General features: G+C 41.4%; 1 protein-coding gene, 1 long non-coding RNA gene and 2 other non-coding genes across 4 annotated transcripts in view; 3 read left to right on the top strand and 1 right to left on the bottom strand.

The window, feature by feature from the left end:
* Positions 1-27,389, bottom strand: part of LOC121010776 (uncharacterized) — an 84,118-nt gene extending 56,729 nt beyond the window's left edge. Inside the window, exon 1 of the long non-coding RNA XR_005781361.1 lies at positions 27,288-27,389. This is a non-coding gene — a long non-coding RNA (uncharacterized LOC121010776). The remainder of the gene's footprint in view (positions 1-27,287) is intronic.
* Positions 423-16,317, top strand: HSPA9 (heat shock protein family A (Hsp70) member 9). Its single transcript, XM_040444607.1, has 17 exons — positions 423-615; positions 1,913-1,971; positions 2,260-2,347; positions 3,219-3,400; positions 4,812-4,936; positions 5,751-5,824; positions 5,914-6,020; positions 6,665-6,827; positions 7,306-7,398; positions 9,490-9,699; positions 11,004-11,231; positions 12,110-12,214; positions 13,039-13,156; positions 13,792-13,886; positions 14,191-14,283; positions 14,579-14,719; positions 15,031-16,317. Exons 1-17 carry the CDS (start codon positions 535-537, stop codon positions 15,106-15,108), a joined length of 2,040 nt encoding a protein of 679 aa, XP_040300541.1. The 5' UTR covers positions 423-534; the 3' UTR covers positions 15,109-16,317.
* On the top strand, positions 10,105-10,179 carry LOC121010911 (small nucleolar RNA SNORD63). The gene has a single exon (XR_005781425.1). It is a non-coding gene; the product is annotated as a small nucleolar RNA SNORD63 (small nucleolar RNA).
* LOC121010912 (small nucleolar RNA SNORD63) lies at positions 11,735-11,803 on the top strand. Its single transcript, XR_005781426.1, has one exon. It is a non-coding gene; the product is annotated as a small nucleolar RNA SNORD63 (small nucleolar RNA).
* Positions 27,390-27,448: the final 59 nt, after the last annotated feature.

Raw genomic sequence — 27,448 nt, 5'->3', positions numbered from 1 at the left:
GCTGAAGCATCCAATGAGTGCTGTAGTACCTCGGTTTCCACCACGCCCTGCGCACATGCGCCTTAGGCGTGCGGCAGGATGCTGGCTGCGCAGGCGCAGCAGGCTCCTCCTCTCACGCAACTGACGCAAGGCCTCTGTAATCGGTTCGCAATTTATCCGTGTGACCTTGAGTCTTTCCTGTTTTCGAGGACCGGGGCTGCCCAAAGTGCTGCCTTTAAACCTCTCTTAGCCCTCTCGCCACTTACTGAGCCCAGACCTGCTGCAGCCGGAACGAAAGGTCATGCTTTTTCCAACCATCCTGCTGCGATGCGTATTAGCCATGTTCTCTAACTCAGGGAGCAGGGGTCCCATACTCTCTGGTCAGGCAACCCGGGCGACGCTTCAGCGGAAGAGTGGTCCTCCAGGCGTCAGCAACTAGCCCCCACCCCCCACCCCACGTGGTTGGAGGTTTCCAGAAGCGCTACCACTACTGCGCCGCGCTGCTCCGGCCGTCCGAGCGCATTTGCTGCTTCGTACTTCCACCGTCTAGCCGCCATGATAAGTGCCAGCCGGGCCGCAGCAGCTCGTCTCGTCGGTGCCGCGGTCTCCCGGGGCCCCACAGCCGTCCGCCACAAGGTGAGGGACTGCTGGGCCTCCTCCGGGGGGGCTCACGGCCTTGACCTGCTACGGCAGGCCTAGCCGTTCGGGGACAGAATTGTGCAGCAGAGATCAGGATGGGGAGAAAGTAACTGGCCTTGAGTAATCTCTGTTACGGAATCAGGACCTAACTCAGGGTTTTCTCCTTCCATGTCTCGGGCTCTGCTGAGTCACACCTCTTGCGAGAGAATAGTTTTATTCTAGGAAGTAACGGGTAGTGGTCCTGACGGCCCGTTCACTTGCTGATTGGACGGGTTTGGCCTTTGGGGCGAGGGACGCAATTTTAGTTGGGAGGGAACCGATATTTTAGCCATTACTTACATATACAAGTCGAAGGACGAGTGTTCGCCTCCTCTAAAATACAGCGTGTGCAAGGACCCCGTTATCATGAAAAGGAGGATGAAAAGCCATCTCAGTAAATCAAGTTACGTGCAGATTTTCTTGCTTAGGAACATTTGTATGTAGTTCTCTAAGTCTTTGGCGTACGGTTGGTTGTACTATTTGTTATTTCCACGTACCAACAATGGAGTGGTTGCTCATTATCCAAACATATCTTTGGAGAGCGGGAACTGTGTCTCTGCACTCAGCATGGGGTTAAAAAGAAGACTTGGAAGTATCCTGAGATTAGATTTGATCCTGGTTGAAGGCAACTTCTGAATTTTTTTCTCTAAACTGACTGTCCAAGATTGCCAGTCCTAGTCCCCTTAAATCATTTGCTTGGCAAACTCTGGAAATGTTTCTGAATGGTTTAAATCTGGAGCTACAATACACACCTACGTGGGGCTTTGGTACCTGTACACTGCTGCTGACAGTGAAATTAAGAAATATCCGAATAGTGTTTTGTACTGGTGATTCTCAACCAGGAACAGTTTTGCCTCCTGAGGGTATATTTGGTAATATCTGGAGATAATTTGTTACACCTTGGGGAACCTCCTGGCTTCTAGCAGGAGAGGCACAGGACGCTGCTAAAAGTCCTACAGTAAACAGAACAGTGCCCCACAACAGATTTGGTTCAGAAATCCATAGGGCCAAGGTTGAGGAACCCTGTTACAATGTAATTCAAGACAATTTTATGTGTACTTTTTTCTCCTGGGTCCTTTGGAAATTTCATACTTGATTAAATTTGTTTGGTGTTTAAGTGGCACAGTATCTTTTATACGTAAGATCTTGTTTTACATATACCGTTACCAGAATGAAACTTCATATTCTTCAGAAGAATAATGGGAACAGGCTCTGGTTTTCATGTTGGTTGATTTTTTTTTTTTTTTTTTTTTAGGATGGCTGGAATGGCCTTAGTCATGAGGCTTTTAGAATTGTTTCAAGGCGGGACTATGCGTAAGTCTAACTTCATTTTTCTGTAAGAGATAATAAATGTTAAACCGTACAGTGATGTTCTCTAAATTTGTGATTAACTCTTACACTGAGAAAAAAGTGATGTTTCTGCTTTAATTTATAGATTCTGTAGTGTGCCGTGCTCGCTTCGGCAGCACATACACTAAAATTGGAATGATTCTGTAGTATGCCATTATTCCCACAATATCAAGTATTATTTATTTTTGCAACCATTCTGGAAACCACTCTTAAGGTAAAAATAACCATAGCATTATTTTATATGTGTTGCAGATCAGAAGCAATCAAGGGAGCAGTTGTTGGTATTGATTTGGGCACTACCAACTCTTGTGTGGCAGTTATGGAAGGTAAACAAGCAAAGGTGAGCACTATTGGAAGTTCTGGATCGTATATTAGTAGTCAGTAGTCTATCTGGCTTTCTCTGCCCTGTGGCTTAGATAAGGGGTATTTTAAAAGCTGCATTTAAGTTCTTATGATTGTTTTGAGGTGAATTTTTATGCTTACTTGCAATGTGCTGTAAAGTGAATGGATTTGATTTATCAGGATTTAAATGTGTCCTAGTATAAAGACTATTAAGTTACTGTTAGCACCAATTGCTATGACTTGTGTTGTTGATTATTTCTGTAATCAGAGTCCTACATTTCTGTAAGTCAGTTGAACCATGGTTAGAGGTACAGGAAGAGTCTAGAAGCAAGTGAAGCTCCACATAACACATAGGCTGCATCTTAGAAGCTCTTGCTATGGTAGAGGTTGTTCCCCTGAAGGACCTCCTTAGTTCACAAAACAGTTTATTCCCACTGGGTTCTTCTCAAGATTTAGAGTTGGGATTTCTGAATGGTTTCTTGGCAGTTTCTTTTACCTATGCATGAAACTTGTAACCAGCACAAAAAAATTTACAAGTAGATTTAATTCCCCCATATGGAAAGAAGGATGATCTGGTTTCAATATCTTAGTATGAAAGGTGTGATTTATATTATCTTTCCATTTTTTTCTTTTTAGTTGTAACTTGTTTCAAAGTGAAGGACTAAAAATACTTTAAACATCTACATCTGTCTCCAGTAGTAGGTACTTGCTATATCAGCATTCACAGAGCAGAAAAGCATGGTTATTAGTGCTGTACTTGAACGTTTGTTTTGTGATTTGGCAGCAGTTTTGTGTCTTTAAATGATTGATAAAAAAAAAAAAAAGTGGTGACTAGAACCTCATTCTTTGTCTTACTTTGGGAGTTTTAGGTGCTAGAGAATGCTGAAGGTGCCAGAACCACCCCTTCAGTTGTGGCCTTTACAGCGGATGGTGAGCGACTTGTTGGCATGCCAGCCAAGCGACAGGCTGTCACCAACCCAAACAACACATTCTATGCCACCAAGCGTCTCATTGGACGGCGATATGATGACCCTGAAGTACAGAAAGACATGTAAGTAATAGGAAAAGCATAGTTATTTCCAGAGGCCACACATAGAAATGGTTTCAGCAAAATCCTTGGAGCATCTGACCTTAGTAATTGTACATATTGTCCCTAGAGGCATGTCCTGCCCTACTGAAAGGATACCTCCTTCAAAAACATTAGCTTCTGCCTTCACATATTAGGTCTTTTCCATGTATTGATGTGACACGAAGATTTGGCTAGTCATTTTTGGACCATGTAAATTGGTGTTAAATTCATAAGGCCACATCATGTGCCAATCAGCTGTTTTCAGAGTCTTTCCGTGCTAAGACACCTATCCCTGCTTTATTCCTTTTCATGGCTGTCAACTTGTATGAACATGCAGTTGATCCTTGAACAACACAGGAGATAGTGGTGCCAACCTTTTATGCAGTTGAACATCTGTGTATAACTTCTGACTTCCCAGAAACTTAGCGACTAAAAGCCTACTGTTGACCAGAGCCTTACTGATGACATAAGGAGTTAATTAACACTCATTTTGTGTGTTGTGTATGTTATATATCATATTACAACAAAGTACATTAGAGAAAAATCATAAGGAAGAGGAAATATGTTTATAATACTTTATATAGATTCAAAAATATCCACATATAAGTGGACTGGTGGAGTTAGAACCTCTGTTAAGGGTCAGTTGTATACAGCATTTTGTTTGTCAGTTAATGAGCATTTGAGGGCTATTTTTTTTTTTTTTTCAACTTTTTAAATTTATTTTTGGGACAGAGAGAGACAGCATGAACGGGGGAGGGGCAGAGAGAGAGGGAGACACAGAATCGGAAACAGGCTCCAGGCTCCGAGCCATCAGCCCAGAGCCTGATGCGGGGCTCGAACTCACAGACCGCGAGATCGTGACCTGGCTGAAGTCGGACGCTCAACTGACTGCGCCACCCAGGCGCCCCATGAGGGCTATTAAGAATACTACCATAGGGGTACCCAGCTGACTCAGAAGAGCCTGCAACTCTTGATCTTGGTATTGTGGGTTCAAGCTCTATCTTGGGTGTGGAGATTACTGAAAAGAATGAATAAACTTAAAGAATACTGTTATAAATTCATGTACAGGTTTTTGTAAGGATGTGTTTTCATTTCTTTTTTTCTTGGTAGATTCCTAGTAATGGACTTGCTGGGTCATTGGTAACTCTTAGTAATTTCCAAAGCAGGGGCACAAATCTTTAGTTTGGTGGAAAGAATCTTCAGGTGTAACCAGGATGTTTTTAGATGTTAATGATTGCTTTCTAAACATTTTCATTAAATGGATTTCTTAAGTCGTCATTTTTTGGCCATGGGTCTCTTGGGATGAAAGATGGACATTCATGGTATATGGTAGGCTTGTCATGGTAGGTTGCACTGGCACATTTTTATCAAATAAAATTTTTGTGTCTTTCAGTAAAAATGTGCCCTTTAAAATTGTCCGTGCCTCCAATGGAGATGCCTGGGTCGAAGCTCACGGAAAACTCTATTCTCCAAGTCAGATTGGAGCATTTGTGTTGATGAAAATGAAAGAGACTGCAGGTGAGAAGGTTTGGTTCCTGTCTGTCAAGTTTGAAGAACTGGATGGTTCCTAACTTATATACTCCAGTGTCCCTTGTGTGAGTCTGGGGTGAATATTATGCAGAAAACCTAGGATTGGCAAAACTTTGTTACTCTTCACATTTTCCCTACATACTGAATTTGTCCTCAAAGTTTTCCTAACAGGGCTTATTTATCTTCTCCAATATAGAGGAGTGGTGTTCTGTATTGAAAGCTGAAAGACTACATATGAACCTTTTGGCTGTCTTGGTAAAACTTCGTATTTGGAGAAATTCGTGGCTATTTTAAGTCTAAGAATAGGTCGTTATAGCTGCTGAACCTTCACTATAATGTTAAGGGTGAGATCTTGGGTTTTCAACCATTGATTTAATTGGAGCATTTTCCTACAGGATTTCTCTGTGTTAGGTCACGTGCAGAAAAAAACTGATGAGCGCTGTCTGTGGCTCCAGGATGACGACCCAGGTTGTTAGGCTACATTAGTAATTCTTTTTTTTTTATTATTTTTAATTGTTTTTTAATGTTTATTTATTTTTGAGAGAGAAGGAGAGACAGAGCGTGAGCAGGGGAGGGGCAGAGAGAGAGGGAGACAAAGAATCTGAAACAGGCTCCAGGCTCTGAGCTGTCAGCACAGAGCCTGACGTGGGGCTCGAACTCATGAACCGCGAGATCATGACCTGAGACGAAGTTGGACGCTCAGCCGACTGAACTACCCAGGTGCCCCTACATTAGTAATTCTTTTACCTGTTTCATAGGACAGAATGTCATGAATGTATTTCATTTTTTGATTCTTTTCTAGAAAATTACTTGGGGCATACAGCAAAAAATGCTGTGATCACAGTTCCAGCTTATTTCAATGACTCCCAGAGACAGGTGAGTTCATTTGACATTCTGAAAATATCAAGACTGTATTGATGATATTTAGGACACAGGGTGGAAAATGCTTTTTTCTTTTTTTTTAGGCCACTAAAGATGCTGGCCAGATATCTGGACTAAACGTGCTTCGGGTAATAAATGAACCTACAGCTGCTGCTCTGGCTTATGGTCTAGACAAATCAGAAGATAAAATGTAAGTTTGTGCAGTAAACTCCACCTAGGTTTGTGGGACTTCACCTATGGAAGTACTGGGCTGTGATCATTTTTCCCCCCTTAGCATGCATATTGGCAAGTATTTGTTCAAAAGTATGGTTTTGGGAATGTCTGGCTGGACCATTTGGTTGGGCATGCAACTCTTGATCTTGGGGGTGTGAGTTTAAGTCCAACACTGGGCATGCAGCCTACTTTAGGGAAAAAGTGATTGAATATCGTCAATTTTGCTTTATTTTTTTAATGTTTATGTTTTTTGAGAGTGCGCAGGAGCGGGGAAGGAACAGAGAGAGAGGGAGACACAAAATCTGAAGCAGGCTCCAGGCTCTGAGCTGTCAGCAGAGTCCATCGCGGGGCTTGAACTCACAGACCCTGAGATCATGACTTGAGCCAAAGTCGGATGCTTAACCGAGCCACCCAGGCACCCCAGTTTTAAAATGTATTTCAACTCTATATTTTACAGTTAGCTGTTCGTGCCACATGTTCATATACCTGTCACTTAGGCAGTTATCCGATTTTATAATTATACCACAGGGAAAATGATCAGGTTTATGTTCCTTTGGTTGTTGAAATTTATACCCTAGTGATAGGTGTTCTCCCTTAAGACCACCTCTTTTGTCTTTCTAGAATTGCTGTATATGATTTAGGTGGTGGAACTTTTGATATTTCTATCCTGGAAATTCAGAAAGGAGTGTTTGAGGTGAAATCTACCAATGGAGACACGTTCTTAGGTGGTGAAGACTTTGACCAGGCCTTGCTACGACACATTGTGAGGGAGTTCAAGAGAGAGGTTGGTTACCAGTATAGTTCATATGTAGACATTGGGATGGTGAAAATTTCTTTATTCAGATGACTGTTTGCTTTATGACTTTTTGCCCTTAATAGAACATGGAACAGCACTGAAAGAATTGCGTTTCAGTTTCACGGGTAGACTGAACCATTCTGGTTGTTGTAGCTTTAGCTTGGGAATCCACAACAGGTTGAAGAGGGTATGGTACTCTGTATAATATTGGAAGAGGAATTCTGGGCACTCCTATTTGGATCCAGAACCCAATGGCTTGAAAGAACTAAGATTAGATCAGCCCTCTGGCTCCAGACACAATTTGAAGAATAAGATTTCTTTTTCCTACAGATTTTTAAGGGCAGTGAGTGATTCATGTTTGTTTATAAAGACAGGGCTTTACTTTAAGTTATCATACCTTATCGTTGTAAACTAAATAGTATTCGTCACCTCATTAACGTTAGTATTACGTGTTTTCATTTTGTAGACGGGGGTTGATTTGACCAAAGACAACATGGCACTTCAGAGGGTTCGGGAGGCTGCTGAGAAGGCTAAGTGTGAACTCTCCTCATCTGTGCAGGTGGGATGTGGATGAGTCCCAACAGTCTTAATGTTTCCAGCCTTAGTTTATTTGAATAGCATATTCTTGGTGCAATTTCTATCTAATCTTTTCTAGTTTTCTAGGTGGCAGTAAAAGCCTGTCCACGAACAAAGGAACAGTGTATTTTTGTTTGGTTTTGGTTTTGGTTTTTCTTAGAAGTTTATTCTTAGTACACAAGCACAGGAGGGGGAGAGAGAGAATCCCATGCAGGCTCCACAACCCCAAGATCAAGAGTCGTATGATCTGCCTACTGAGCCACCCAGGCACCCTAGTGAAAACCTAAATTAAGGGCAGTAACATGGCCAGATATGGGTTTGTGAAAACTGCTCTGGCAGAGGTGGAGTGGAAATTTGTTTGGGGTCAGGAGGGGTCCTGTAGCAGAGGTAGCCTGAGTGGAAGTGGGAGAACATTGGGAGGCTGTAGCACATGGTCAGGTGGTGGTGAGAGGAAGGACTTGGACTGGAGTGAAATAGAGGTAGTGTTGAATTTGAGAAGCGACAAAGCTTAGTGACTGGGTTTTGAGGATTGAGAGTCCTGGAATTGTTCAGATTGTCATTAACATATAGCATATAGAATTGCATTGATACAATGTCTGTGTGTGGGCTTTTACAATTAAATAAAATTTAAAATTGCATTCCTCAGTTGTATTGCCTGTATTTCAAATGCTGAGCCATACGTGGCTAGTGGCTGCTGAATTGAACAGCACAAATACAGAACGTTTCCATTGCCACAGAAAGTTCTGTTGGATTTCATTGGTTTAAAGTTTGCTTCGTTGTTTTTTTTGTTTTGAGAAAGCACAAGTGAGTGAGGGGCAGAGAGAGAGTGAATCCCGAAGCAGGGCTCTAGCTCACCTGATGTGGGGCTGGAACTCATGAACGCTGAGACCATGACCTGAGCTGAAGTCAGATGCTTAACCAACTGAGCCATCCAGGCACCCCCTGGATTGCATTACTTTAGATAATTTAATTGTTTTTGATTTAGTTTATTAATAACGTTGCAAAGAAAGAAGGAAATCGTCGGTGGTGTTCTTTACACTTGATCTTAGCCAAAAGGCTGAGAAGTGATGGATGGTGTTCGTTAAAGCAATACTCAGCACTGTTCCTACAAAAGATGTGTTAACTCGTTCACTATTTATTAAGCATTTAAATGCCAAAAGTAGTTTACCTGATGAGAGATGGTAATGGGTTTGCTCCCTTTCAGTCTGTTTCCTGCCAGCCTTGCTTCGATGTGAAATTGGAGGGGAGGTACAATTTTGTTCCTGAGGGTCCACGTTGAGACCTGTTTCAGCATGTTTAGTGAGGAGTTTGGTTAGTCTAAATAGTCTGAATGTAGGCCCTATTAGGATACCTTTATTATGGTATGGCTATAGCAGCGTTTGCTGCTTTCCATGAATGTGATGGCAGTAAAGTCAATCCTGGTGTAGGTATCTTTAGTATTTCTATAGCTTCCTTACCATCTTCCTGAAACTTAGAAAGCCTTGGCTTGAGGCAAGTTATTTGGTTCAGAGCATGCTTTTGACTTACTTTTTGTGTGTGTACATTTTTAAGTTTATTTTGAGAGCGAGAGAAAGCGTGAGCAGGGGAGGGTCAGAGAGAATCTCAAGCAGGCTCCACACTGTCAGTGCAGAGGCCAGCATGGGGCTCGAACCCACAAACTGTGAGATTATGACCTTAGCCAAAGTTAAGGGTCATAGATACTTAACCGACTCAGCCATTGAGGTGTCCCACTATTTCATTCTTCATTGTTCATAACAGATTCTAAAATTTTTGCCTCTGGGAAGATCATAGGTGAATCTTTTTAATTTTGAAGAGGAGGGGTGGTATAAATGAGCAAGGGGCAGTGAGAGAATCCCAGGCACAGAGCCAGGCGCAGGGCTCGACCTCCTGAACTCTGAGATCATGACCTGAGCAGGAGTTGAATCTTAAAGAGTCATTGTGTTTGTGGCTGTTCCTTCAAAGTGGGTCTACTCTCTCTATAGCTTTCAAAGTCTTCCTCATGAGGGTATGGTCTTATTTTAATTGAAGTAATAAAGAAACGTCACCAGTATTGCTTTCCCTGCTACCTTTGCAGACCGACATCAATTTGCCATATCTTACGATGGATGCTTCTGGACCCAAGCATTTGAATATGAAGCTGACCCGGGCTCAATTTGAAGGGATTGTTACAGATCTAATCAAGAGGACAATTGCCCCATGTCAAAAAGCCATGCAAGATGCAGAAGTCAGCAAGAGTGACATAGGAGAAGTGATTCTTGTTGGTGGCATGACTAGGATGCCCAAGGTATGGACCCATGGAATCCTTGGCATGGAAAGCAGAGAGGGCAAGCACATAATGTTTTCTCTGGATAGATGATTTGTGTAGGAACATGAGTACATGGCCTTTCTGCCACAGTGACCTGAAGGGATCTTTGAAAGCAATTTATGCCCTCACTAGAGGTCTTTTGTGGCCTCTTTTTAAAAGGGTTTCAGAAAAAGGATCAGGAAGGGCAAAATGTCTTTGGGTGGTAGCATGGAAGATCCTGAACTTCATTCTTGGGATATTTTTATAAACCAAGTATTTCTCAGAGTTGGAGATCAGAGATAGCTTAAAACCTTGGTACTATCTAGTCTCTGCATGCAGTTTTGGATACATGTGTTTACAGCATAATATTTTGGGTTTCTAACTGCATCACCTCAACAGAGATTTGTGCAGTGATGCATATTATTTATCAACACATCATTCTGATAAGATAGGTGTGTGGAAAACTAATGACTGAGCACAACCTGTTGAAGGTGTCATTTTTGCTGTATAGCTTGAATAGAATAGTAATTTCCTTTGGAGTTCATGGGCTTAGGAAAATCTGCACAGAGTAAACATGGAGAAAAAAATGGAGGCTTTGGACCAGGAAAATATCTTTATGTTAAAAAATTACCCCAGATGCTGTTTAAGTAGCACTTTTTTCTAACATTAGTAAAATAAGCTGGAGAGAAGAACATGCCTCACATTAGCAACAATGTTGAATTATTGAATTAGCACTGCTCTTTTAAGGTGGTTTTTAGTTGATCTGTAGAAGGGGAATTGAACTATATCTAAGTCTTGATGTCTTGCAGCCTGTATTTCTAATTTAATATGTATAGGAAACCCAGTATAAAAGTTACGCAGCTCCTTCTCATATTTAAAAGGACTAAATGGGACGCGTGGGTGGCTCAGTCCGTTTTGCGTCTGACTCTTGATTACAGCTCAGGTTATGATCCCAGTGTCGTGGGATTGAGCCCCGCCTCATACTCCACGTTGAGCATGGAGCCTGCTTGAGATTCTCTCTCTGCTCCTCTACCCTGGTCAAGCTGTCTAAAAATAAATAAAAAAATTTTTAAAAGGGCTATGACTGATGCTCAAGTAAAGGATATGAGTGTTGCCCGTATTTGACACACTGAGGTCATTAAGAAGACCTCAAATATGAAATAGTAACATGAGTGAACATTCTTGGATCTGAAGCAGCTTATCCTGAGATTTGTTGTGGTCTTGGGACACATGTGCTCTTTTACCCCCCCAAGGGTAGCTGCCCTTGGTAGTGGGTGACGGGTTCTTTTTTCTTGGTGGCTTAGGTTCAGCAGACTGTACAAGATCTCTTTGGCCGAGCCCCAAGCAAAGCAGTCAATCCTGATGAGGCTGTGGCCATTGGAGCTGCCATTCAGGGAGGTGTGTTAGCTGGTGATGTCACAGATGTGCTGCTCCTGGATGTCACTCCCCTGTCTCTGGGTATTGAGACTCTGGGAGGTGTTTTTACCAAACTTATCAACAGAAACACCACTATTCCAACCAAGAAAAGCCAGGTAAGAGTCACCTACCCCTCCGTTGTCACAGAGAATATAGGTTCTGTGAGGGACATGATTATACCCACTTTTTTTAGTTTTTCCTAGGACATTTTGCTTTTTGTTTTTGAGTCCATACTAGGTGAATGTGGGTGCTAAGAATCTTGCTTTTTGTTCTCTTTTTTTGTTGGTTCCTGAATATGTTCTCCTTACCTGTCAGCTAGCAGTAATTTTAGGGAAGGTATCAGTGGTGTCCTTCACCGTATTAAAATAACTTTCCAAAAGGAGCTTCATCGTTTGGGACTAATTTCCTTGTTTTCTTCTGTTCTCAAAGGCAATAAAAAGAATGGCCTGGCCAAGATTAGGGGAGGGTGCTTGTCTTATGGGTGAATGATGGAGATGCTGAGATACCAAGCCAGGGTTATCTGGACAATGGCTTGCTTAGTCTTAGATTCAGAATTGTTTACTGACTTTCCCAATTTGTTTTTCTGAAAAGCTGTTATAGCTAATGGCTGTTGCTATTTGTTCAGTGATGTATTGCCAATACATCATTCTGAAGAAAACTATGTGGTGACTTCCTGTGACTGAGCATAAAATACATGTCATGTCTCTGACCTGTTTCCTCAAATGAGCATGTTTCAACATCTCATTTTCTTTAGCTCCTTTTGAGGACGACTTTGCTAATGCTGCATCTTTGTTTAGTGCATTTGCTTAGCTGAAACAATAGCTACTGTATACCCTTTGGCTGTACTAATCCTATTCTCCTGCAAAAACAAAAGCCTTTGTTCTGAACATGGGATTCTTAAGTGTTGAGATGGGAATTTCTTTCTTTGGCTTGCACTTTTCTAAGGGGAGTAGCCTAAACAGACTGCCAACCCAGAGTTTTTTTTCTCTCTCAGGTGTTTTCTACAGCTGCTGATGGTCAGACTCAAGTGGAGATTAAAGTGTGTCAGGGTGAGAGAGAGATGGCTGGAGACAACAAACTTCTTGGACAGTTTACTTTGGTAGGTATCAGGAATCCTGAGTACTTTGCTTTTTCTATAAAGTTGGACTAAATTATAATTCTTTTTTTTTTTTTCAACGTTTATTTATTTTTGGGACAGAGAGAGACAGAGCATGAACAGGGGAGGGGCAGAGAGAGAGGGAGACACAGAATCGGAAACAGGCTCCAGGCTCTGAGCCATCAGCCCAGAGCCTGACGCGGGGCTTGAACTCCCGGACCGCGAGATCGTGACCTGGCTGAAGTCGGACGCTTAACCGACTGCGCCACCCAGCGCCCCTAAATTATAATTCTTAATAACATTACCAAAACTAAAACACAGGGACCTCGTCTCTGTTACCTTAGTTCAGTGTACAGATGAATTTTGCAACTGGATGCCCATGGCTTCAGTTTTTCCTGAAAGTTTTGCTTGTTCCTGATGCCTTAGGAAGTTGATAAATATGAGAGCTATGGAAATAGAATGTTAGTTAGGAAGAATTCCCCAATTATTAATTTAAGGCATTTGATATTGGCTCCTAGTGAGCATTGTTTATTGGTTCTTAGTGAACAATGATGGACAGTTTTCCTCTCATTCAGCGTGTCCCTTAGGTATACACGGTCATTATGGTTACTTGCTGTAGCCAGCTTCACTGGCTTAAGCCCTGGTTCTTTCAGGTAGTAATGAAACTACTATTCTTATTTATAAATATGTGTTTTTATACATTTTAAGTATTGTTTGTTGCTCCCAGGAACAAGTTACTTTACCCAGAGACTGTATATATAGGTTTGGAAATAGGGCACTGGACCTCTTGTGAGAGGAACTTAATGCTGCATATTTCTCTATTTTAGATTGGAATTCCCCCAGCCCCTCGTGGAGTCCCTCAGATTGAAGTTACATTTGACATTGATGCCAATGGGATTGTACATGTTTCAGCCAAAGATAAGGGCACAGGACGTGAGCAGCAGAGTAAGTGTTCTTATTTATCAGACTCTAAGAGACAAGGGACCTTGAAGTTCCTCTGAGAACTAGACCTTCTAGATTGTGTGTGTGTTTTCCCCCAGCCTCGGGGGGATTGGGGGAGGCAATGAGTCCTTTTTGCCCCTTTTCTCCTTGGTCATCAGATTCACATTAACAGATGTATTTATTACCACAAATGGGCAAGCACTGGGCTTCTGGATTGCTGAAGTTTTGGTAGGCAGGCAGAACAAATGGTCTTTGTGGATTTCAGATCCTTGGTTTCCTTCTGTTTGTTATAGGACAACGGTATTTCTCTTATTCGTAATATATATAGATAATACTTCATCATCATACATCAAGATTGGCTACTCTGAACAGGAATATTTTTTTTAAGTTTTGGTGGGGTTTTGTTGTTGTTTTTTGAGTTTATTTGAGAGAGAGAGAGAGTGCAAGCTGCAATGTGCAGAGCCTGACATAGGGCTCGAGGTCATGCATTGTTCCATTATGACCTGATCAGAAATCAAGAGTCGGATGCTTAACCAGCTGAACCATTAGGTGCCCCAGGAGTGTTCTTTTTCTTAATACAGAGAAAGAGGCAGATAATTTTATCTGGGAAGTAACAAGATGCTTTTATTTCATTCTAGTTGTGATCCAGTCTTCTGGTGGGTTAAGCAAAGATGATATTGAAAATATGGTTAAAAATGCAGAAAAGTATGCTGAGGAAGACCGACGAAAGAAGGTAACTATTTTCTGCCTCTGCAACTGGGAGGTGAAAGTGGGAGTTTGGACATGTATTGTTGATTTTCTAGTCTGTATTTGAATCTGTCCTTGCTCTCTTTTTGTTCCTAACTTTTGTGTGGAATGCTTTTCTTACTCTCATTTCCACATCAAAATTTTTGTGTTATACAATAAGATAAAATCACTTACAGACATCCTAGACTACTTCAGACCACAGTAATTTGTCTTTATTCTGTAATTATGTATCAGCATGTTCTAACTGGTTGGTTGGGAAGTCTTCATACTAAATTTATAATTTCTCCTAGGAACGAGTTGAAGCAGTTAATATGGCTGAAGGAATCATTCATGACACAGAAACAAAAATGGAAGAATTCAAGGACCAGTTGCCTGCTGATGAAGTGAGTCCTCTCTTAAAATAGTTCAAGAAGTTAGGCATTATCACCAGTGTCAATGAAGTTTGTTTTTCTGTGTGAATCTTGATAGGAATCTAGTGGTATTTTTGTTTCTCAGGCTTTGTATTCACATTTTTCACACAGACTTCAGTTGGGGCCATTTGATAAATAAGGAAATTGAGATACATTTTTAAAGAGGAGTTCTGTCAAGGATAGAAATTTGTTTTTTAATGTTTCTGAGTATTACTCTACGTAAAATGGGATAAGAAACCCAGAGAAAGAGTTTGGTTTTGTTTTTAAGTGCAACAAGCTAAAAGAAGAGATTTCCAAAATGAGGGAACTTCTGGCTCGAAAAGACAGTGAAACGGGAGAAAACATAAGGCAGGCAGCATCTTCCCTTCAGCAAGCATCACTGAAGCTCTTCGAAATGGCATACAAAAAGGTAAAAGGACATTTTGTTGAGTGAATTTGTGCCTAACTTCATCTTAATAGAACTGCTGTTAATTACTGTCACTGGTGGCACTCTACATGGCCGTTTATAGAACTGGGAGTATTGGAGTTGGAAATACTCTGGCTTTCTTGACTCTGCTTTGGGCGGGGGCGGTGATGGCAGTCAAAGGGAGGGACTCACAGAAACCATCAATAGAGTACAAGAAGGGAGGGAGAGTAGAATAGGCAGGATATGCCCCCTTTTTTTATCAAAGAGCAAACTGTCCACTTTAAATGAGTTGCTCTCCAATATTTTCTTAACAGATGGCATCTGAGCGAGAAGGCTCTGGAAGTTCTGGCACTGGGGAACAAAAGGAAGATCAAAAGGAGGAGAAACAGTAATACCAATAAACTTTGGAGTCAAATTATGACGCTTGGGAGTGAAGAAACTTCCTGAGCAGAAATGGGCAAATTTCAGTCTTTTACTGTGTTTTTGCAGTATTCTATATATAATTTCCTTAATATGTAAATTCAGCAACCATTAGCTAATGATCATTTAATGAGAATTCCAACCATACAAAGTTCACAGTACTCTGTCCCTAGGTAATTTTCAACTGCATGTCAAGGGAGGGGAAGATGATTTACTGATCATTATAAAAACACTGTTGTTTTGTGCTTTAGTAGCCATATTTTCAAGAGGTGAAACCATCTCAATAAAGAGGGTACTTACCCATAAACCTGGAATGCCCTCTCAGACCATATGGGGATGAGATCCTTCCAGTCAGTTGAAACTGCTAAACCAGCCTATGTGTATGAGGGATTCTTCAACTGAGGCCTTGCAAGGCAAGCCAGCTGTGCCATGTTGGGAGGTAGGGTAGGAGAAGGTAGATCAATGGGAAAATAGATGTTAGGTGCAGCTTTAAAAAAGGTAGTAATAGGGCTCCCTAACTTTACTAAGGCATACTTTTCTAGCTACCTTCTGGCCTGTGTCTGGCACCTGTATCCTGGATTGCTTTTTTGATCCAGTATGGATTTTTAAAAATAAATGAAAAGCATCTTGATCTCTTATTTATGAGAAGTGAGGTTCTGAGATTTAGCTTCAGGAAAAGGACATGAATCGTATTTCCCAATTCCCTGACCTAAAGCCATTCAACAATCTTTTTGTCTAGCATCGAAACTAGGGCTACTATTTTCAGGTTGCAAGAAGCATGTCCAAGAGTAAGCCCTAGGATTTCAGTGGTTTGATAACATCAGGAACTGATTAGTGTTAAGACTTATTTCCTAACCAGTGGTCTTCCAGCAGACTCCCCCCTCCTTTCATGTATTACTGCCCTCTACCATGCCCAAAGGAATGTCAGTCAAGAACATGGGCTTAGACCTCATCAGGTGTAATACCTCCTTTTATTTTGTGATTATCTAGAAGTGAAATTCGTGTATACTTAAGTCAATATGATGTTCTAATGTAGATTGTTTATACAACCACTACATTCCTGGAAAATTAAGTGTTCCTAACACCCATGTAAACACTTCTGGGGATTCATTTGAAAAATAAATTCTAGGCTCAAGTTTTCAGCTACATGAATACTTGGGAACCTTATGGGATTATATTAATTCTTTGTGAAGGATTGTTTTATGGCATATTGGAAGATACTTAGCACCTTTGTCAGCCCTTGCCCACTGAATGCTTCTGGAGTCTCCTAATCATTGTGATACTAAGCCCCTCAAGGACTTCTAAAGCACCACTTAAGAACTAGTGGCTTTTTATTAAAGATTTATCCTTGGCATCAGGTTAAAGCAGTGCTTGAAAAGACACTGCCTCAGCTACCCCTTGTATATTGAACACCTAGAGCAGTATTTCAATTCCTACCAGTAAAACTGATGGTGCAAACAACCTTCAAAGACAAAAGGTTTTTTATTTTGCACATAGTCTCCCTTTTGTGGTGACAACTGCTTGATAGGTTCCAAAAGAAACTTGTGGTTTCCCTTCCTAAGGGATCTTACCAATTATTATCCTAAATGTGCTTCTTAATTATCCTAATGTGCTTCTTGCCTAATCTAAAAAAGTCAAATTTTAATGACCATCAAAGTACATCCAGAACCACCTTCTCCACTTCTACCACTTAGTATAATTTACTAGTTGGATTCTTCTAAGTAGTTTTCCCAACTTAAAATCACATCTTTGCCATTTTGGTGATTTCCCGGAGTTGTCAGCAGTCAAAAATCACATGTGGCATTCGTCAGGGGTTACATTTCATTTTAGCTAGGAATAGTTCCTTTGCCATATCTTTTTAGGACACTGCCATTTTTGAAGAGTATTGGCCATTTCATTTACAGAATAGCCTTTGTTTGGATTCACCTGTTGATTTCCTTGAGTCCTGTACATATTTCTGGTAGAAAGAAAGGCCACACATGTATTAGGTCTATTAATGCATCAATTACCAGGGAGACTAAGATGCTGTGCTCCACACTTCATTATGAAGACACTTACAATAAGTAATTCATGGATGTGGCTTTATTTTTTTTTTAATTTTTTTTTTTAAACGTTTATTTATTTTTGAGACAGAGAGAGAGCATGAACAGGGGAGGGGCAGAGAGAGAGGGAGACACAGAATCTGAAACAGGCTCCAGGCTCTGAGCTGTCAGCACAGAGCCTGACGCGGGGCTTGAACTCACGGACCGTGAGATCGTGACCTGAGCCGAAGTCCGACGCTTAACCGACCAAGCCACCCAGGTGCCCTAATTTTAGATATAACCTAGAGATTACATAGCAAGAAAGATAAAAGCAAATTCTTCTAGATGGTATATGAGAAGATCAGAGGTGAAGAGACAGCCTAGACCTTGGAAATACGCTGACTCAGGCAAAGGCACTTCACTGTTTCACAGGCACTTCAACTGACTCCATATAAGGGCTGTATTTCTTTTTTGTCCTCTAGTTATCAGGATGGTAAAATGGGTGAAAACTTCAGATAGAAGAAGCTATAGGGTGACCTACATTTCTTAATCTGTGTACAGCATGAAGGTAATTTAGCAATCCCAGAAAGAACCACTGAAAGCCATTTCAGTTGGTCAGCAACAGTTGAGTATCAGCAATTTGAAATGGTTAAGCCTAATACAAAGCACAATCACCAACCCATTTCTGCTGCAGCAGGTCAGGAAACCGAAATCTTGACCCTAAAAAGAACATTGCAGTTGAACCAACATTCAATAATTATGAACTTCAACTCTGAGATCAGGAAACAAGCAACGCCCAAGGGCATCTGGTTGGCTCAATGGTGAAGCATGGGACGCTCAATCTCAGGGTCTTGAATTCAAGCCCCATGCTGCATGTGGAGCCTACTTAAAAAATTTTTAAAGTTCCATCTAAATCACAGGCTCTTAGGTTCTTAGAGCACCTGTCCCAGAGGGTGGGAATTTGGAACAACAGGGGAGTGGGGAGTCCACATGAGCAATTTCAGGAGGTCCATAAAACATAAAATGCACGACTATTAATTTTTCTGGAAAAAAAAGTCCATTTATTTACTAATTTTTTGAAGGAATCTGGCCAAAAAAGGATTAAGAAAGATAGCTTTCCTAAATGGCAACTGCCTCTACCTTCCTGGTGTAGCTTAAATTCAAGTCCTACCCTCCTGGTCCCTGTCTACCTTGCTATTTGCCAGTGCATATTATGCCTTTGTATTTCTCAAACATCCTTGATTTACCCTCTCCATGAAGCCTTTCCCACTGATGGTTTCACTAAGAATTTTACTCTAACATTTCAATGTTTTCTAAAAGGATTATTTTGCAGTATATAACAATATCATGATCACATAAAAAAGGGCAACTCCTGGGGTGCCTCAGTCGGTTAAACATCTGAATATGCCCCTCCCCCTGCATATTCTCTCTCAAACTTTTTTTAAAAGTGAGCATTTCTTTAATAGCAAACAGATGTCCAAATTTTCCCACTTGTTTTTAAGATTTTACTTAAAAAACACTTTATTTGGGGCAACTGGGTGGCTCTGTGGGTTCAACATTTAACTTAAGCTCAGATCATGGTCTTGCTGCTGTCATCGTGGAGCCCACTTTGAATACTCTGTCCCCCTCTATGCCCCTCCCCAGCTCTCTCACTCTAAAATAAATTAAAAAAAAAAAAAAGGGTTGAGAGAGTGAGCACTTGGGCATGCACAAGAAGGGGATGGGCAGAGAGAATCCCAAACAGGCCCTGCACTGTCTACAGCAGAGCCCGACACGGGGATCAAACTCACAAACCATGAGATTGTGATGAGCTGAAATCAAGAATCGGATGCTTAACTGAGCCACCCAGATGCCCCCAAGTTCAGTTTCTTGATGAGAGCAGTTGGTATATACATCCATCGATGGTACATAATTCTACTTGGCTCATTTGTGACGTTAGCAGCCGCTAATGATCATTGCCTACATCTCTAATTTCATTAATACTTGTCTTTCTTCACTTTTTACTTGGAATACCTCTGTAGAGAAAAACTTCCCCTCATAAGTACCTAGTTACCCTGAGGTACAGTTCATACAGAAAAGGATTCTTCATGTACTGCTTTTATGAGTTGGTTTTGTAATATTAATCAAAGGTTAAACCAATGAGGTTTCTTAGGGGTCACTGTGAGCTCACAGATTTTTAATATTTTTTTTATTTATTGAGAGAGACAGAGACAGTGTGAGTGGGGGAGGGGAAGAGAGAATCCCAAGCAGGCTCAGCACGCTCAGCACAGAGCCCAGTGCAGGGCTCAAACTCATGAAATCGTGAGATCTTGACCTGAGCCAAAACCGAGACAGATGCTCAATCGACTGAGACACCCAGGCACCCAGTGTGAGCTCATAGATTTGTGTGTGTGTGTGTGTGTGCATGCGTGTTTTAATATAATTTATTGTCAATTTGGTTTCCATACAACACCCAGTTGAGCTCATAGATTTTTTTAACTTCTGTGTTTCAGTTCATTGTAGTTCTTAATGATGCTCAAATTGTTCTATTTTTGGCCTGTGGAAACTCTTCCTATTGGCTCTTAAGTTCTTTTGACAAGACCCTCATAGTCAAGAATAGTCTCTTTAATAAATGGTGTTGGGAAAACTGGACAGCCACATGCAAAAGACAAACTGTACCACTATCTTACACCTTACACAAAAATCAACACAAGTGGATTAAAAACTTGCATGTAAGACTGGAAACCATAAACACCTAGAAGAAAATACAAGTGGTAAGCTCCTTGACATTGGTCTTGGTGATGATTTTTGGTTTTGACACCAAAAACAAAGTCAACAAAAGCAAAACAAAACAAGTGGGACTACATCAAACCAAAAAGCTTATGCACAGCAAAGGAAGTTAACAAAATGAAAAGGCAACCTACCTGAGAAGGGATTAATATTCAAAATATATTAAAAACTCATACAGCTGAATAGTTTAAAAAAAAATCCAAAAAGGGCAGAGAATCTGAACATTTTTCCAATGACAGATGGCCAACAGGTACATGAAAAGGTGTTCAACACCACTAATTATCAGGGAAATGCAAGTCAAAAACAATGGGATATTATCTCATACCTGTCAGAAAGGCTATTATCAAAAGGACAAGAAATAACAAGTGTTCGCAAGGATGTGGAGAAATGGGAACCTTTGTGCGTAGTTGGTAGGAATGTACGTTGGTGCAGCTACTTCAGTATGGAGGTTCCTCAAAGAATTAAAAACAAAACTACCATACAATCTAGCAATTCCACTTCTGGGTATCTATCCAAAGAAAATGAAAACACTTAATTCAAAAGAATACGTGCATCCCTGTGTTCACTGCAGCATTAACAATAGCTAAGCTATGGAAACAATCTAAGTGTCAAGATGGATGAATAAATATAAGTGATGCACGAGTATGCACACAAAGATACACACATATATACAATAAAATATAGCCATAAAAAAGAATGAAATCTTGCCATCTGTGATAACATGGATAGTTCCCAAGGGCATTATGCTAAGTCAAATAAGAGAAAAGCAAATACTGTATGATCTCACTTACATGTGGAATCATAAAAACAAAATCCCAAGCTCATACATATAAACAACAGATTGCTGGTTGCTAGAGGCAGAGGTGAGAAATGAGGGGGGATGAGAAGAGGAAGTGGCTGACATAAGTGTTAGAGGTCAAAAGTTACAAGCTTCCAATTATAAGTCTTGGGGATGAAATGTACAGCATGGTGACTATAGTTAATGCTATATGGCATATTTGAAAGTTGCCGTAAAGCAATGTTAAAGTTCTCATCACAAGAAAAATAAATGTTAAAGTTCTCATCACACGAAAAAAAATGGTAACTACTCACTATGGTGACAGACGTTAACTAAACTTACTGTGGTGATCATTTCACAATATATACAAATACTGAATCATTATGTTGTACATATGAAAATATGTCAATTACACCTCAATAAAGAAAAGTCTACCAGGATGTTACAAGTACTCATACAAGGAAAAAAAAAAAAAAAAAAAGACCCAGTAGTCTTTAATTTCCTTTCTTACTCATATAAAAGTGTGTTCAAATTTATTCTTGTTCATTTCTGCCTGTCCTGTGAACAGCAACTTTTTATACTGTTATATATTTAACATTTCTTTGGGGTTTTTTCCCCCTTAAAAAGACTGCAAATGTAAGGACTACACTATATCTAAACTTGTTCAGCACATAGCCTGGTGTGAGAAAACTGGTATCCAGTAAGTATTTATGGAATTGAACTAAAAGATTGTCATCTGTCTCGCTATTCTACAAGTGTCTATTGAGTCAAAAAAAAAAAAAAAAAGGCACCACTGGAAATATTAAGCACTTACCTTTCCCCAAATGATCCAAGGGCATTGTTCAGTCTCACCTTCCTAACTATTCTTTCATGTTACCGGAAGACCTACTTCAGCTAGTGAGTGTTCTTTGGAAAAGGGATTCTAAAAAATAAAAAAATAAAAATTCTAGAATAGAATGAGAAAGAATTCTCTTGAATTTTTTTAATGCTTTAAAAAAAATTTTTTTTTTAATGTTTTTATTTTTGAGACAGAGACAGAGCATGAGCAGGGGAGGGAGAGAGAGAGAGGGAGACACAGAATCTGAAGCAGGCTCCAGGCTCTGAGCTGTCAGTACGAAGCCCGATGCAGGGCTCGAACCCATGGACTGTGAGATCATGACCTGAGCCAAAGTCAGACGCTTAACTGACTGAGCCACCCAGGCGCCCCTTTAATGCTTATTTTTGAGAGACAGAAAGAATGCAAGCAGTAGAGGGGCAGAAAGAGGGGGGACAGGATCTGAAGCAGGCTCCGTGCTGACAGCAGAGAGCCTGATGCAGGGGTCAAACTCATGAACCGTGAGATCATGACCTGAGCCGAAGTCGGACACTTAACTGAGCCACCCAGGCACCCTGTATGTGCATTTTTTTTCTTAAGGCTGAAAATCATTGTAAGGTAAAGAATATAATGGTAAATGCCTGCTTAATTTAACAAAACTACAAATTCATGTACAGATGTTTGGTCATTTATAGAAAAAAACTGTCATTCCTTAGTTGTAGTCCCCCACTCTCACTAGGTTACATTGCACCCCCTGTATCCACAGGGGAGTAAATGATACTTTGCATTTGACCACTTCAAGCCACTTTTACACAGTGTACTCCACAGTTAAACAACTGTGTCTTTTTATCAATTTACACAAATCTTAAGAGTTTCATATTACACCACTATGGCTTAGGTTTTCTTCATTGGTTTTTTACTTACTGTAAGATTTCTTCATTTATTTAAGAATGGAATGGGTAGAACTGCATTCCTCAAACTCATTATGCTTAAGTACATCCAAGAACTTGAGGACAGAGTACATATTCCTTTACTGATGCTCACCTACATTATGCAGTTGTAAGCACTTCAAAGACAGCCTAACCCAGAGATTATTTTTAACTACTTTTAATTGGGTTTTTTTAGGCATAGAAATAGGTTTTTTTTCCTTTTTTTAAGAAAAAGAAAATCTGGGGGGCACCTGGGTGGCTGAGTCGGTTTTTGTGTTTACAAGTCTTCATCTCACAGTTTGTGAGGTCGACCCCCGCATGAGGCTCTGTGCTGAGAGCACAGAGCCTGCTTGGGAGTCTCTTTCCTCAAGGAAGGAAGGAAGGAAGGAAGGAAGGGAGGAAGGAAGGAAGGAAGGAAGGAAGGAAGGAAGGAAAAGAAAGAAAGAAAAAGAAAGAAACAAAGAAAGAAAGGAAGAAAGAAAAGAAAGAAAAAGAGGAAAGAAAAAATTAACTTGAATAGTTTCCATTTAAAGTAAGAACAAATCAGGGGCACCTGGGCGGCTCAGTCAGCTAGGCATCCGACTTCCGCTCAGGTCAGGATCTTACGGTCATGAGTTCCAGCTCTGAGTCAGGTTGTGTCCTGACAGCTTACAGCCTGGGGCCTGCTTTGAATTGTGTCTCCCTCTCTCTCCGCCCCTCCCCTGCTCACAATGTCTGTCTGTCTCTCTCTCTTTCTCTCTTTCTCTCTCTCTCAAAAAGAAACATTAAAGAAAAAAAATTTTTAATAAAATAAAAACATCATATAAAAATCTTGCTACAAAGGAACAACATACTTGTGATCTCATGTCCACACTGACTGGAAAGGGAGGCATTATCCAATGACTATCAGATGTCGACCAGCCCAAGGCCCAATTTCTAGGCCCTAAACCAACACACACACACAACCTTGGCACCCACACAACCTTCCCCATATAAACATCCAATACTTTAAACTCCCAACTGTGCAAAGTTCCAAATTTCTAACAATTATTAACACACCAGCCACTGAAACGGGGAAAGATCCCACAGGCCATTTTACTGTCTCCCTCTTTCCAGCAGGAGAAAAAAAAGTCCCTTAAGAATTGTAATTTGGACATGCTCTACCTTTAGGCTCTCAACTTTATTTTCTGCCGGAAGTAGTCTAACAGTTCAACAGACGGATAGTGAAAACAATGGAAGAGGACAGAACAAATTAGGAGAAACTAAAAGAGAATCAACATTCATTGTTGACACGGGCACTGTAAATGGTACTAGGCACTTTGCACTAATTTTTTTTTTTAAACGTTTATTTATTTTTGAGACAGAGAGAGACAGAGCATGAACGGGGGAGGGGCAGAGAGAGAGGGAGACACAGAACCGGAAGCAGGCTCCAGGCTCTGAGCCATCAGCCCAGAGTCCGACGCGGGGCTCGAACTCAAGGAACGTGAGATCATGACCTGAGCTGAAGTCGGACGCTTAACCGACTGAGCCACCCAGGCGCCCCAGCACTAATTATTTAAACCAACAATAGACCTACAAAACAGGCAGTATCCCCATTTTATAGATAAAAAACATATTCTGCAAGATTTAACTGACTTGCCCAAGGTAAGGAGCAAACTCAGGGTTCAACCCTAAAGCTACCTAGCTACAGAGGGTTTTCCTTTAACAACCCTACTGACTTCCTTAAGAGTCAAAGGATACAGCCCTTAGTATCTTTCCACAGCCATTCCTTCCCTGCTTTCTTTACCTTGGCTACTCTTAAAACTGGCCTCCATGGGGCATGTGGATGGATCAGTTAAGCTTAAGCCTCTTGGTTTCTGCTCAGGGCAAGATCTAAGGAGAAATCAAGCCCCAAGTCAGGCTCCATGCTAACAGTATTGAGCCTTCTTGGGATTCTCTTTCCCTCTCCCTGCCCCTCCCCTACTCACACACTCTCAAAATAAAACAATAACTTAGGAAAAAAAACAAAACAAAACTGGCCTCCATCTTAGCAACCAACTACCTCATTACATACCTAACACCACTGTGCTGTCAAGTTGCTACTGGTGTTTTCAACAACATCAAAACAATCCATCTCTCTCCTTCCCTCCCCTACCTCTACCCATTAACTAGAAATGTCATCTATACCCCAATATTTAGCTTTATTATCTAACATTAGATCTGGAGAAGTAGTCTGAGGTCAAGTACAAATCCTTCATTTTTCAGAAAAGGATAACCTGTGCCTAGAAAGGTTATATTTTGAAAAAATCTGTATCTTCTAATCGCAGGAGGTTCTTCCTGAACACTGATGGTCATGGCTGCATTTAAAAAGCTTCCTCTCAGGGTGCCTGGCTGGCTCAGTCGGTTAAGCTTCCAACTTCGGCTCAGGTCATGATCTCATGATTAAAGCCTCACATCAGCTCTCTGCTGTCAGGACGGAGCCTGCTTTGAATCCTCTGTCCTCCTCTCTCTCTGCCCTCCCCCTGCTCATTCTCTCTCTCAAAATAAATAAACTTAAAAAAAATTTTTAAAGCCACCTCTTTGCTGAAGATAATAGCATTCTATTCCATTCTCAAATCTGTTCTATTCTCAAATCTCTTCTGCTAGAGATCAATGCCAGGATTTGCTTCTAAGACACATATTTTTAATTCTAAATGCAGAGATCGTGAATTTACAGCAACTAAGCAAGTAAGCTTTGGGAGCTATAGTTAAACTGCCTGGAACTAGAATATTCTAAGAAACAAGTTACATATCTCAATAACCACAAGTCTGAAGGATTCAAAGGCTGACAAATAGCAATTCTGAGAGGTTACCAATTTATTTCAGGATGAATCACACAGAAAAGCAAGCCTGTGAGGTGGTCCAGAAAGCCTGTAAAGTCATGAAACATGGACCTGTAGCAAGACTGTAAACATAAAAATGAAGTCAGGTCCATCAAGGCAACCAAGTGAAGAAAGTAGAGATTGGGGCAAGAGGAATGAAGTGGGGAAAAGCTTGGGACCTGGTACACACCTCATCCGTAGCAGTGTTTGACTATTTAAGAAGGTCCATTACTAAACACCGTGAATGGCACACGGAAGTACAGTATTATGTAATGAGTGAACATATGCGGCCAATTACAAAATGGTACAAAAGAACACCCTGGGAACTCAAAATTTGCTGGGAGAGAGACCTGTCCTGTAGAAAATGTGTCCTCATGCTATGGAAACAGAGCTCATGGGATTGCTGTATAACAAACTGCACTGGACACTGAACATGGACTCTGGAAGCCATACACTAGCTGTGTAATTCTGAGCAAGCCCGTTTCACCTTTCTTTGGTTCAGTTTCCCAGTCTCGAAAGGTGTGGGCAAAGTGGAGATAACATGCAAAAAGGATTCAAAGCTGACACAAATTCAAATGCCTGAGTAACATCACCTCTTGCAAGTCTCATAAGCAATCTCAAATTTAATAGGCCCAAGAGGAAATTTTCAATCATCCCCCAAAACCTGCTCATCTTTCCTATCTGTTTCCATACTCTAGAAGCATTCTTGCTTTCTCCACATCCAATTCATCTCCCAGTCCTATCCATTCTGACCCCCATATATCATTCACTTTTACCTGCACTGTCATCACCCTAGTTTAAACCACAATTATCTCTCACATGAATGACTGGAGCAGCCAAAATGATCCCTAGGCTTCCACTTCAGCTCTCTCAAATACAAACAGAACCATATTCTTAAAAACGTAACTGTACTTTCATGTCATTTCCCATCTAAACCCTGTAAGCTGTCCACTGTTCTCTAGAGAAAGAGGTCAAACTCCTAAACCTGGTTTTCAAGGCTCTAAATGATCTGCCCTCTGTCTCAAGCCACTTTCCCCATTCCTGATCTTGCTCCAGCACATTGGCTTTTATGCAGTCACTCGAAAGTGTTATGCTGCCTCCCGACAAACTCCTCATTCTTTGGGGTTCATTCCTAAATTAGGCTCTTTTTTTACACGCTTTTATTACACTCTCACAGCATTCCGAGGTACCTACGTTATTTATACAATTATTATACAAAAGCGTACAATCACAAATGGTTATAAACCCAACGAAACTAAAAGCTTCACGAAGGTAGGCACTATTCTATCCGGTTCACCTCAGCATCCTCAGGTAAACTGGATCTGGCACACAGCTCGGGCCTAAATATTTGAATAAATCCACTGAGGTGAAGAGGGACATAGTCAACTAAAAATCTCAATTAAAAAAAAATAAAGTTCTAACTTATACAATTGCCCATTTTGCTTCAACGCTCACCACCTCCGTTCTCAAAAGCTCAGACCAAAATCAAATACTTCAAGGTTTCCAACCTCCCGCAACCCCGGCTTTCTCCTCCCATCACCATAAAGTTCCACGTCCAAAATGAACCCATCCTAGCACTGAGACGAGCTGGAACCTGCTCCCTGCCCCTGCGGGTGGCGGGGACACGGTCGACCCGGGGAAAGTTTCCTAATCCGGACACCCGGGCTGGGAGCCTGAACACTAGTCCGCGCAGCAGTGACGCACGTCGGCAGAAGCACTTCGTCAGCTATGAAGCCACGAAGCCTAAGGCGTTTCTTTCAGACTTCTCAGACGCAATTCAAGTCATGCGTCCCAGCCTGAGCGGTTGGCCGCGCGTCGCAGACCTTCAGACGCCCACCAGAATCACGAAGGAAGGACTGAAAAGACGACGACCCTTGCGCCTCGCCCTTTAAAAAACACCCCCAATCAAGGCTGGCCGGGAGCTGAGTAAATCCTCGCGAGAATCACCGGCTTCCGCCCGCTTCCTCCACCCGGCTAGCGGGACCGGAAGGAAGGCGCCACTTCCCCGCCCCGGGACCTACCTCACAAGGCAGCGCGAACCCAGCCGTGACCAATCAGAGGGCTCATTGTAGGCCGCGGCGCGGAGGGCCAATGGAAAGTCGCGACGCGCGCAGAGCTTCCCCTCTTCCGCACCGGCCCCCTCCCTTCCGCCCGCCGACTTCCACTTAGCCTCTGGCGGAGG

The sequence above is a fragment of the Herpailurus yagouaroundi genome, unplaced genomic scaffold (assembly GCF_014898765.1).
Source record: "Herpailurus yagouaroundi ecotype Mexico unplaced genomic scaffold, PumYag 192, whole genome shotgun sequence".
Lineage (NCBI taxonomy): Eukaryota > Metazoa > Chordata > Mammalia > Carnivora > Felidae > Herpailurus > Herpailurus yagouaroundi.
The sequence above is the reverse complement of the archived record's forward strand: the minus strand, read 5'-3'. Positions and strand labels throughout refer to the sequence as shown.

Coding starts and splice junctions, on each gene's coding strand:
- HSPA9 (XM_040444607.1), top strand. CDS start 535: ATGATAAGTGCCAGCCGGGCCGCAGCAGCTCGTCTCGTCGGTGCCGCG. Junction 2,348..3,218: donor TGGAAGGTAAACAAGCAAAG/GTGAGCACTATT, acceptor TGGGAGTTTTAG/GTGCTAGAGAATGCTGAAGG. Junction 9,700..11,003: donor GCATGACTAGGATGCCCAAG/GTATGGACCCAT, acceptor TTGGTGGCTTAG/GTTCAGCAGACTGTACAAGA.